Source organism: Cucurbita pepo, chromosome LG01, assembly GCF_002806865.2.
Source record: "Cucurbita pepo subsp. pepo cultivar mu-cu-16 chromosome LG01, ASM280686v2, whole genome shotgun sequence".
Lineage (NCBI taxonomy): Eukaryota > Viridiplantae > Streptophyta > Magnoliopsida > Cucurbitales > Cucurbitaceae > Cucurbita > Cucurbita pepo.
The window spans coordinates 5,095,895-5,108,543 of record NC_036638.1 but is presented as its reverse complement, the minus strand read 5'-3'; the positions used below and the strand labels follow the sequence as shown (position 1 = coordinate 5,108,543).

Genomic DNA, 12,649 nt, shown 5'->3' with positions numbered 1-12,649 from the left:
AATGTTGAGGCAGTTTGACTAAAGTTGAGATTAATATATGAATAATTTTAGAATCATTATGGCGCAAGGGTTTAAACGGACGAAAACCCTCCATTTTTACTTCTGTTTGGGCCGGCAAAATGCAATCACAAAAGCAATGGCAGCCATGAAATTTGAACGTCAATTTTGGGTTTCTCTCATCCATCGCTCCACAAGGGTTTAACCTGGAGTCCCTTCTGCCCCCCTACTATCCCCTCTCCTCTGCCATGGTTGTGCTCTGTACTGCTCCACTCTCAGACCCACTTGTCTGAAACCACAGATAAAACATAAAGCCCTCAAAACTTCGGCTTATCTCTCTGGGTTTATCCCAAAACTTTTCAAAACGGCTCCTTGTATAAGCCACTGCGGCAGCAAGTTGGGCAGAGTTGCAGAGATGATGACTTTGGGGGTCTCCTCTTCCCAAGCCTCTTCTTTGAGAGCTCAATGGCCTGCTTATTTCTTTCTATGGCGGTCTAACTCTGTTTCTAGCTCTTCTATTTCCTTTTGCGCCTCCTCCAAGGCTCTATGCAGGTGACTCTTCTCTTGGGTTTCTTCTTAACCGGAGGTTTTTGAGTTATTTACCCGTTTTTTGTCATCCCCCCCTTTTTTGGTAATGGGGTGTGGGAGAACATGTCGTCTTGGGATATGGAATTGGCTGAAATTTTGTTTTTGACTATGCGGTTGTTGTTCATTTCAAGATATATTTCATTTTTTCCTTGATTGAAACTGCGAAGTGAGTTTGTTCTTCCTGTATGTTAGAGGGAGCATGTGATACGGGTAAGAACATGTTTGGTGGGTGTGTTTTCTAAGAATATTTAGTTTCTTTATCGTGATGATTTCTGGAAATGGGTGTTCATTGTTAACCCCCTATTATGTTCACTTTGCTTTTTTGCTGGTAGAATGTCGTTGGTTGAATGACTGAAACTGTATGGTAGTGGGTTTTTAGTGTTAGTTAAAGCTTTTGAACTCACTCAAGAAGAAGTATATGGGTTAGCTTTCTAGGTAGAATTTTATCTGGAAAAATTTCAGCTCCTTTTACCGTATCATTATCTGGTCCACTAAATTATGTCATATTATTTGGTTTCATCTATGGGGAGGTCTTTTCCTCTTCGATATGAGTGTGATTGATGCTTAGTGATACATGAATGAATAGGCCTCAAATTTATCAGAAGTGAACTCGTAACTTTCTTGGGACATCCATTTTGTTGTTTTAGTTGTTTCTGTCTTAAGTTGCCCAGCATATTGATTAATTATATGAGAGAGAGAGAGTATGGTTGTGAAAAGCTTGGATCTGAATGTTTCTGAATATGTTCATTTGCAGAGCTGAATTTGGTCCCCTGAAGAGTGTTGGTGGTGTTTCTTCAAATATGAAGACGTTTCATGCTTCTTGTCAGTGCAGACAAAGTTCTTTCTTGAGTACCAACTCATTTGTTGAAACTAGACAATACGACAATGAGAGAGCATTTCTCTCTGATGTAAAGGCATGGTCTAAAAGTACTATGCGACTGAAGGAAGAGAAGCACTTAAGGTTTATGGAAACTGAGATCCTGACAACGAATGATGAAGAAAAGCTAAGAAACGAAGAACATCTCATTGGATATGGGACTTCACACTCTAAGATTCAGTCAAATTTGGGAAGCAAACTTTCCAATGCAAATAAGGATTCTGATTGTATAAACCCTTCAACTAACATGTTATCAGATGGATTCAGGAAACAAGGACCTATGAGTTTTGAACAAATTCAGAATGTCGAAACTATAGAAGGGATGATAATTAGTGATAGGACACTTTCACTTGACACAATCAAGGTTTCAAGTGACAGATGCAATGGAAACATTAGTTCTTATTCTGGGGAACAGACCATGACCAAGCCTGCAAATAATGATTTGCATAATCAGGTCATTCCTATGCAAAGTAACAAAAACTATACCTTTTCTCAAAATGGAAATGGGTCCATTATGCATCGCTCACCAAACGTTTCACCTAATGGCAGAAAGCAAAGTATCCCTTTGGGAAAGATGGATAGTGTACCAAAAACTTTGAAATTGACTGAAGCTGCTAATGGACTAAAGAGGGGTGCTGCTGTGGAAGAATTTTCTAAAATGACCATTAACGGTGGTGGCACCAAGATTACGGAAGCACCTGCAACTAATCATAAACCAGATATAAAGGAGAGGCTTAATGGTGTATATGATAGCGTTCTTGTTGTTGATAGTATACATGCAGCAAGGGAAATTGTTTCAATGCTTACTATGAAGTACAGGAATCTTGTGCATGCTTGCGATACTGAGGTGCTTAAATCTTACTTTATTCTCATTTGCTGTGTTATGTACCTTCACAGCCTTGAAATAGGCTTATAGACCAATATTTTCAACTTTACTGTATACACCTAAGTTCTGTCATGCCATGATGGGCACATACCTGCAAACGCTTCTTCAATCCTTGTTCTGTTTTCTATTTTTTTTAAGGTGGCCAAGATTGATGTGAAGCAAGAAACACCCGTTGATCATGGTGAAATAATATGCTTCAGTATTTATTCAGGACCAACAGCAGATTTTGGGAATGGAAAGTCTTGCATCTGGGTTGATGTTCTTGATGGTGGCGGTAAGGAAATTTTGCTTCAATTTGCACCATTCTTCGAAGATCCTTCGATCAGAAAGGTATTTCTTTTTGTTCCTCTTGGAGTCTTTTTTGGTAGACTAGTGTAGGTGAGATGTTTTTATAAAGGAGATTCGATCCTTTGGGAAAATCTGAAGAGAATACGAGCATGTTTGTCATAATTTCCTAACTGATGTTGGACAACTTGATGTGTTTTTTTTCTAAAGTATGCAAGATTTGGTAGCCAATAAAATCATTGTGTAAAAATATATATATAAAAAATACACTTTAAAGTTGTTTTTCCCAAAAAAGTGATTTAAAAAAACACGTTAAAAATAAATAATCCATGGACACACGTTAAGCTAAATAGTTGGGATACACTAGGGGGGATAGCCAAAGCTTCGTCTCCTAGATGTTGGCTTTTTAACATATTGTTGATAGATTATTCATTTACTTGTATTAGTTAAATTATGAGAATGCTGCGCATGTGTGTGTGGGGCATGCTATAACTCAGAAGATGGTCTGGTTTTGACCAAACCTGCATTTCTGTTAGGTATGGCACAACTACAGCTTTGACAATCACATTATTGAAAATTATGGGATTAAGGTTTCTGGCTTCCATGCTGACACAATGCACATGGCTCGATTATGGGATTCGTCAAGACGAATAAATGGTGGATATTCTCTTGAAGCTCTTTCTGGTGATACAAAGGTCATGTCTGGGGCTAAATTGGGCCAGGAAAAAGAGTTGATTGGTAAAATATCCATGAAAACTATCTTTGGCCGGAAGAAGATGAAAAAGGATGGATCTGAAGGCAAAATTATAGTTATTCCTCCTGTTGAAGAACTTCAACGAGAAGAAAAGAAACTATGGGTATCGTATTCTGCTTTAGATTCAATATGCACGCTGAAGCTTTATGAGAGCTTGAAAAATAAACTGTCTGACATGCCTTGGGAGAGAAATGGAGAAATGATTCCAAATAAAACAATGTTCAACTTTTATGAAGAATATTGGCAACCATTTGGTGAACTTCTTATCAAAATGGAAACTGAGGGAATGCTGGTTGATAGGCCATATCTTGCTAAGATAGAAAAGTTGGCCATAGCAGAACAACAGGTTGCCGCTAACAGATTTCGTAACTGGGCTTCGAAGTACTGCCCTGATGCCAGACATATGAATGTAGGAAGTGATGCACAATTGCGCCAACTGCTCTTCGGTGGTACTTCTAACAGGTTATTTTTCTATTTTCTCAAAATATTTCTGTTATTTTTTTAAACGTAAAATCCATTAGTTGGTCGTAATCAGATATCATGTATGAAATTATGACTTACCTACTATCAATGGACTTGGACATATGCAAGTTGTTAAGCTCTTTATTACATAATTTTATACTGTTACCTAACTTTCCTCTTTTGATAATAGGCATGTTTCTGATCCTTTGGCTCCAAACTTACTGATTTTTTTTTAAAAAAAAATCCTTATTTTTTTATTGGACAGTAAAAACCCCGATGAGTCTCTTCCAACTGAAAGGACATTCAAAGTTCCTAACACTGAAAATGTCATTGAAGAAGGGAAGAAAACTCCCAGTAAGTTTCGGAATATTACTTTAAAAAGAATTAGTGTGGAGGATCTTTCAACAGAAATGTACACAGCAACTGGTTGGCCGTCAGTGAGTGGGGATGCTCTAAAGGTCTTAGCGGGCAAGGTCTCTGCAGAGTACGATTACTTCACTGATGACTTGCAGTCTGACAATGAGTTTGGCGATAATTCTGAGACAATGTTTCATGAAGAAAATAAAAAGCATATTATTCATGAAAGTGCAAATATGTCTGATTATGGAACTGCTCTTAAAGCATTTGGATCAAGTGAGAAGGGCAGGGAAGCTTGTCATGCCATTGCTGCTTTATGCGAAGTCTGCTCCATTGATTCTTTGATATCAAATTTCATCCTTCCCTTGCAGGTGAAATTCTTCTGCCAAGTCCCCATTTAGGCCCATTAATAACATCCTTTCAAAAGAGATACTATAACTATTTGGAACTTTAGCTAATTTTTACCCTGTTTCGAGTTGCTTATAAGCTAGGTGTAAATAAATTTGTTTGCCAATTATGACTTTTATATGTGCTTTTAGGTTTAAGAAGGAATTAATTCATTGCATACTGCTTAACTTGATTTAATGTTGATATTGATTGATGAACATAAATCTTTGGAAGCATGGAGTTTCTCTCTCTCTCTCTGATGAACACATGATTTTCATATGTTAAGACTTCAAATTCTTGGCATGATTTTTTACTTATGTTCAAATTGGCTGTTGTTACTATCACAGGGAAGCAATATATCTGGTAAGAATGGACGCATACATTGTTCTCTAAATATCAACACAGAAACTGGCCGCCTCTCAGCTCGAAGACCAAATTTGCAGGTTCATAGTTAACTTGTATCAACTTTACTTGCATTGATTATTTTTCGTTTTTTGTGTGCGAGTGTGTTTATCATCTCAGTTGAAAGTGAACTTTATGTTCATATTTTCTTTTCCAAACTATGATTAAAATGGAGGCTTAGTTTGGAGTTTGTTTTTTCTGTACTAGAATCAACCGGCTCTGGAAAAGGACCGGTACAAAATCCGTCAGGCATTTATAGCTGCCCCTGGAAATTCCCTCATTGTTGCTGATTATGGCCAGGTAATTTTTTCATTGATGGCAGGTGATTTCTTTATGTGGTGTATAATTTAGCTTTGCCCCATGTTCCCCTGTTTTCTTTTTGTGTCCTCTTTGCTTCAACTTCATCTCTTCTTATCTATAAAAGAAAACATTATTGATTGAAATGTAAATTTATTTGGCAGTTGGAACTTAGGATTCTTGCTCATCTTGCCAATTGTAAGAGCATGCTGGAAGCCTTTAAAGCTGGGGGAGATTTCCATTCAAGGACCGCGATGAATATGTACCCTCATATTCGTAAAGCTGTTGAAGATGGAAGCGTGCTTCTTGAGTGGGATCCTCAACCAGGGGAAGATAAGCCTCCAGTTCCATTGTTGAAGGTAAACTCTATTCTTGTTGAAATTGTTCAAGTTATAAGAAAATGTGAGCAGATATGATTCATTTTATTGGAGTTGTAGGCTTTTCAAAGCAGTACAAGCCAGTATATATTTCTCTAGTATCTTAGTAATCATAGGAAATGGAAATGCCTTATCTTTAACAATGAAATTTGAAAGATTACATCAATATTTCTAAAAAAACGCATGTGCATGCAAGGATGTTCACTCACACGCTGATGTAGTGTGTCAATGGACTTGAGAAGGTCCTTTGATAAGAAATATCCTTTGAATTCTTTTGTTAGTGATACGTTATGACTTGAAAATGTTTAATATTTGAGTTTTATGATAGTTTAGTTATTAATGTGACATGGTGAATAAGTACTCAACCTAACCCAAAAATAGAGTTTGGTTGGGTTGGGTAGAGTTGTGAATCCTATATAGTTCATTATCTAACCAACCCGAAATTTGAGATGGATTTGAAAATATTCTCCAACTAACCCAATCGATAGTGCCAAATCACAGTCAAATGAGAATCCATCTCCGCTGGGAATCTATAATCTTCTGTCTTTGCATCGGCTAAATTGACAACCGAGCCAACTGTGCCACAACATCTCTTGCTACCACTGTTATCTCAATACGTCACAAATTTGTACGTATATGAACCTGTTAGTAAGCAGTGCTGATGTGAGAGCTATTTTCTTGCTCAAGCATGCCACTACATTCGCCTAACTCGGGTGATATAGTATCTCCACCTCATAATCTTAAACTAATTCCTTTCACCTGCGATGCCTGAGCTCCTACTGCATGAAGAAATATTTCAGGCTCTTATAGTATGTGAAAATTTGGATTCTTTTCCGATACATATACTGTCTCCAAATCTTAAGGTTCAAAACCTTTGCTGCCAGTTCTAAATCGTGGGTTGGGTAGTTGCACTCATACGTCTTTAATTGGAGGGAAGCATAGGCAATTTCCTTACCACCTAAGGACACAACCAAGCCCTTGCATTCTGTGTCCATCAACTTTATGCCCATTATGGATTTTGGGTGTTCTCCCTTCAACTGACTTTCTTGCATCCAATTTGATTTTATTTTATGTGATACATGTGATTTGAACCCTTCTTTTATTGCTGATTGAATCTTATTCTGGTAATAAGGTCAATTGGGATTTCCTTTAGCTTTTGTATCATTTTTATATTTGTTTACTTGCATTCTTTGCCTGCCATTATATTTGCATTTTAAGATGTGGCAGTTTCTCGTTCTTTTGTCTATTCTTGTCAAAGAGGCAATTCTTTCTTGTTTTTCAATTTCTTTTATGTGAACATTCTCTCTCTTCTGCAGGATGCATTTGGTTCTGAAAGAAGGAAAGCCAAAATGCTCAATTTTTCCATTGCATATGGGAAGACTCCTGTTGGCCTTTCCAAAGATTGGAAGGTACTTCCTAAAAATAAATTTCATTCCAAGCATCGTTTAGTTGCTAATTAGGAGGTGTTACTGCATCATCCAGGTTACGGTGGAGGAAGCAAAGCAGACGGTTGACTTGTGGTATAATGAAAGAAAAGAGGTTCGCACTTGGCAAAATCTTCGAAAGAGAGAAGCTGAGGAGAAATCATGTGTTCGTACATTGCTGGGACGAGCGCGTCGCTTTCCATCAATGACGCATGCTACTCGTGCCCATAAAGGGCATATAGAAAGAGCTGCTATCAATACTCCCGTGCAGGTTTGTTCATTAACGTTTTTTCTTGGCCTTTTCTTATCCCAATCTTCAATGTTTTATCCAGTTCACAAATGTTGGTCTGTCACAGGGTAGTGCTGCCGATGTTGCCATGTGTGCCATGTTGGAAATATCTAAAAATTCACGTTTGAGGGAACTTGGATGGAGATTGCTTTTGCAGGTCATCATTCATCACCATCATGTTCTTACAATTTGGCTGCTACCTGCTGTTACCTTTCCTATTGCTAAGGCTGTTTGGGATACTGTTTTCAAAAGGCTCTTCTGATCTTCTGCTTTCGTTTTCAATTATCCATTTTTTCTATACTAATCTCAGAAATGCTTACATGAATTAACACTTCTCTTGTAAGTCAGGTTCACGATGAAGTGATCTTGGAAGGACCGACCGAGTCTGCAGAGGTTGCTAAGGCCATTGTCGTCGAGTGCATGTCGAAACCCTTCAACGGAAAGAACATTCTCAACGTTGACCTTGCCGTGGATGCCAAGTGTGCACGAAACTGGTACTCTGCCAAATAGATCTTGCCAAACAAAATTCCACCTAAACCAACAAACATCCAGCAACCATTTTCCTTCAGTTCAAGTCCTGATTCCTTGTGAAGATTTTGTTTATGGTGGCTGATATGAAATTTTCACCCACCCTTCCTCTTGATGATGATAATGCTGGTGATGATAATAGTTTAGCCAAATGGGCTGGCTTGTGAGGAATGCATTATGATTCCTCATCTCTGGGGGGATTCTGTAATTTACATGTCTAGTAGTAGGCTCCTGCTTCTGTGTATAGCAAGGTTTTTGGCTTCTTGGATGTTTTTTTCTTGTTTGAAGAGTTGTCTGTGTAACTTAATTCCCCAAGTGTAAGATGATTATGTAATGGGATCTCTCTCTTCGTCTATAAATTCAATTTTCATGTTATTTTCAAATTGATCGACATGGGATCTCACAATCCATTCTCTTTAGGGCTTAACGTTCTTGTTAGGGCCTAGCGTCCTTGCTGATATTCGTTCCTCGATGTAGGATCTCATAATCTACCTCCTTAGTTAGATTTGCATTCCAGTAGAGATCAAAATAATAAAAAGAATATTTTCTATCATATATATATATATTTTTTTTTGTATACTTCTCAGTGCATATTATAATTAGATTTTGAACAATACTCCAATATCCTTAAATGGCCTTGTCATATTGGAAAATATTCAAAGAATGAAGGAAATGGGGAGCCAAGCTGCCCCGGTTACAGTTGCCAAAGCTCCAAATGTCTTCTCCCTTTAGTCAATCAAATTGTAAACCACCTCCCATCACTCACCCTCAACATCAACATTTTTATCACCATTACTACTACTTCTATCAGGAGAAGCTGAACCCAAACCTGCTCCCGATATCAAACCTGGCTCTTCGTCATCTACGTCTGCATCGATATCCTTATTTGCAGCTAAAAATTCGAGAGCTGTAACCACATCACTGATCAATGGCCGTGTACCCGCTTCCTCTTGTAAACACATAGCTGCCACTGCCAGAGCTTGATACAGAGCCTTCACTGGATAGTTTCCTTCTAGCTTTGGATCTGCCATGAGTGTAAATTTCCTTCTGTCCTTGAAAAGAGGCTGTGCCTGTAATGAAGTAAACATGGTTGAGAATTAACAAGTTTTTACTCTTAACAGATTAAGATTATCCAGCATACCCAAGTGATTAAGTTTTGCTCTGCTGTTGGTCTCGCGTTGTCTATAACTCGTCTTCCAGTTATTATCTCCAGAAACACGACACCAAAACTGTAAACATCTGATTTCGTCGTTAACTGTCCTGTGAGTGCGTATTCAGGAGCACAATAACCATAGGTTCCCATCACTCTAGTGGAAACATGAGATTTATCCCCAGTAGGACCTAACTTTGCAAGACCAAAATCAGAAAGCTTTGGATTGAATTCATCATCCAACAATATGTTCGAAGCTTTGAAATCACGATATATCACAGGAGGATTCGCAGTTTCGTGCAAGTATTCAAGTCCTTTCGCTGCTCCTTCAGCAATTTTCATCCTCGTCTTCCAGTCCAGAGGCGTCTTATCCGGCGCTATATCTGAAAATAGGAGGCTCCAACCTTAGAAGCTAGTATAAGAAATTTGATTGTGACAAGCTAAAGATCGAGCTTCTTTGGCATTTCAACGGATCAACGAAACATTTACATGAAAAAAGAATATGTAAAGGCTGTTGTAAATCATGGAAGATGGCTAGATCTACGAACTCAAACAGAATTTCTAATATAAATTCAGTGACATTTGGAATTGTGAAGACATACCAAGAAGATGATCTTCCAAGGAGCCGTGAGCCATGTACTCATAAACCAAGATCCTCTGATCCCCATCAGCACAATACCCAACCAAATTCACAAGATTGGGATGGTGAAGAAGGCTCAACATCAAAACCTCTACAAGGAATTCTCTGTTTCCTTGAAATCCATTTCGGTCGAGTTGCTTCACAGCTGTTACCTAAGGAAGACGAGACGAAAACGGAAACAAAAATGAATAGAGAACACAAGAACACTTATAATTTGCACAGAAGGAACATATGAAATGAAAGATTGTGTCATTATATACTTGTTTTGTGCTTTCAATGATGCCTTTGTACACCCTTCCAAAACCACCTTCCCCCAACAGATTTTCATGGTCGAAGTTATTAGTAGCAGTGGTTAGATCACCAAATGTAAAAGTTTGAGCTGTGATGTTTCCTTTTCCTAACTTCTTTATCTCCTCAGTTATGTACCTTCGTCGACTGCTATCTGCAACAGCCAAGTTTTTGAAATGAAACATATGATCAAGGATTATAAACCAAGAAACCACCACCAAAATGCCTCAAGCCATATGAAAAACATGAAATAAAATGAAAAAAATTGGGATGAAGGGAGCAAAGGAACAAAAGGGTTACCAGATTTAAAGGAAATGTTGGCAAAAGAGGTTAGAGCTTTTGTGTCCTGATACTCCTTAATGCTCTTTTTCAGAGATTTTCTATCGACTTTCTTGTCTGTCAAGCAACATTGAAAGCAATTCATCTTCCTTTTTGTTAATTCCCAAACTCAAATGCAGTCAGTCACAAACAACAGTCAAGAAGTTGCATTGAACAAATCCCGGAAAATCAAAGCACATAATAACAGAAAACCAGAAAAGAGTGTGGGGGATGAAACAAAATCAGCAAATAACAAAGGGGAAATGCTATCTTCAGCTTCAACCCCACAAACAAAGCCAAAAAGAAAAAGGAAAATTAAAGAAGAATTTGTAAAGGGATCCGACAAAGGAGATAAACTTGAAAGGAAAAGAAAACCAGCTATTTCCCGGAAAAAAACCAGATGGTTTTTGCTTTTCTGGTCTCTCTCGATCGGGAAAAAGGAGCTGAAGTTTTACCTTGATGTTTGTTTTTCTTGTTTCTTCCTGTCCCAAACCCCCAAGTTTTGATTCCAGGCAGAATGGGTCAAATTCGCTATGTTTAGGAGACCCCATTTTCGGAAACCTTGTTGAGCCAAATTACCCGTTTTCATCGCGCGTCTGTCCAACATTCACAACTTTTGGCTTGCCGCATAAGTTGGTATAAAATATAAATTATACGTTAATATAATAAATTAAATTTAATAAATATTCGATTTAAGTTACTTCCGTAGGTTGTGCTTCATGGACAGACATCCTAGGTTTGAACTTAATCGAGACTTGTCTCTTACTATTATCAACAAATACGGCATAAGATGATGGGGCAATGCACTTTGTCTCTTACTATTATCAACAAATACTGCATAATAATCGTCTCCCTTCTCGTTTTGTCCACTTACCTCATTTTAAACTGCATTTAGATTTATATTAAGATTAATATACGATTAAATATTAAATTATACAAAAAAAAAAAAAAAAAAAAAAAAAAAAAAAAAAAAAAAAAAAAAAAAAAAAAAANTATGTGATACACAAATATTGTTGGAATATATTTGATAGAATTAGGATTATTAACCGATTTTTTACATGTTAATGGTATATTTAATATATTTTATTTTATTTTTATATTTAGTTAGTAAAATATTTTATAAATTTAGAAAGTATAATATTTTCTATTATTTTTAAGAGTGACTTTGCATCTATATTTAGTGAGTAGAATATTTTCTATTATTTTTAGAAGTTATTTATAATTTAATCTTATTTAAAGGTGATGAATCATGATAGTATATTTGATATAAGGTTGATTTAGTTAATAAATTGATTTCTGATTTATTTAATAGTATATTTTTCGGATATATTTGATATAAGATTGATTTAGTATATTTGATATAAGATTGATTTAGTTAATAGTATATTTTTCAAGTATATTTGATATAAGATTGATTTAGTTAATAGTATATTTTTCAATCTCATTTTCAAAATTGATTTAAGTAAGAGGATATTTGATATATGATTTAGTTAATAGTATATTATATCTCATTTTCAAAATTGATTTATATTTGATATATGATCTATTAATAGTATATTTTATCTCATTTTCAAAATTGATTTGGTTAAAAATATATTTGATATATTTTATTTTTTAAAATTGATTTGGTTAATAATATATTTAGTATATTTTATGATTTGGTTAGTAAACTCCTAGTTTGTATTCTAATAAAAATTGAATTTTCAATCACATTTATTATTTACATTCTTCCATTGAATTTTCAATCTCCGTGAATGAAGATTCAACTTTTTTTAGCATGTAAAATTAAATTTATTATTAATAAAAAAATACTAATATTTAAAGCATAATTAAATCAAAATTTGATTAAAGGAAAAAGAAAAAAAAAACTAACTAAATTGGGAAGCATTATATTCTCCTAATATTCTATTTATTTAATTTTATTTAAAGAACTTGTTAAGGAAACTAAAAATATACTATCATATCATAGGTAGCAGTAAAAGCTAGATCACGAGAGTAACTCAACAGATTATATGCGATTATATACAAACTCAGGAAGTTATGAAACAAGCGATTATATACAAACAGAGGAAGTTATGAAACATTGTGCAGAATCAATTCATCCACACTAATCAATTAAAAGGAAACGAGTTTCGAATTTTCATTTAAATTCAATAAGTTCATAGAATAATTCCATTATATACCACTAGAAGAAAAAGAACCTATATATACCCCTAGATGAAAAAGAACCTAATTACAGATATTAAGTAACTTGAACAACAAACAATCAATTCAATAGAAAAAAATAGAAGTGATTGAATAGAAAAAAGAAAAACTTGAACAACAAACAATCAATTCAATAGA

At 35.8% G+C, this 12,649-nt stretch overlaps 2 protein-coding genes across 3 annotated transcripts; one reads left to right on the top strand and one right to left on the bottom strand.

Annotated features, from left to right (window-relative positions):
* Positions 1–75: 75 nt before the first annotated feature.
* Positions 76–8,294, top strand: LOC111798124 (DNA polymerase I B, chloroplastic/mitochondrial-like). The gene is made up of 12 exons (XM_023681104.1): positions 76–549; positions 1,340–2,309; positions 2,487–2,678; positions 3,170–3,849; positions 4,115–4,577; positions 4,941–5,036; positions 5,203–5,295; positions 5,457–5,651; positions 6,986–7,078; positions 7,152–7,364; positions 7,450–7,539; positions 7,731–8,294. Exons 1-12 carry the CDS (start codon positions 413–415, stop codon positions 7,890–7,892), a joined length of 3,384 nt encoding a protein of 1,127 aa, XP_023536872.1. The 5' UTR covers positions 76–412; the 3' UTR covers positions 7,893–8,294.
* A 238-nt stretch (positions 8,295–8,532) lies between these two features.
* LOC111790824 (probable serine/threonine-protein kinase PBL23) lies at positions 8,533–10,893 on the bottom strand. 2 transcript variants are annotated; one of them, XM_023671915.1, is made up of 6 exons: positions 10,762–10,893; positions 10,289–10,384; positions 9,961–10,142; positions 9,663–9,852; positions 9,052–9,443; positions 8,533–8,980 (listed from the first exon to the last, which is right to left on the bottom strand). In XM_023671915.1, the coding sequence occupies exons 4-6, from the start codon at positions 9,781–9,783 to the stop codon at positions 8,669–8,671; spliced, it is 825 nt and encodes a 274-aa protein (XP_023527683.1). In that variant the 5' UTR covers positions 9,784–9,852; positions 9,961–10,142; positions 10,289–10,384; positions 10,762–10,893; the 3' UTR covers positions 8,533–8,668. The 2 variants fall into 2 exon arrangements, with proteins under 2 accessions (XP_023527683.1, XP_023527675.1); XM_023671907.1 differs by lacking the exon at positions 10,762–10,893 and having other exon boundaries at positions 10,289–10,755.
* Positions 10,894–12,649: the final 1,756 nt, after the last annotated feature.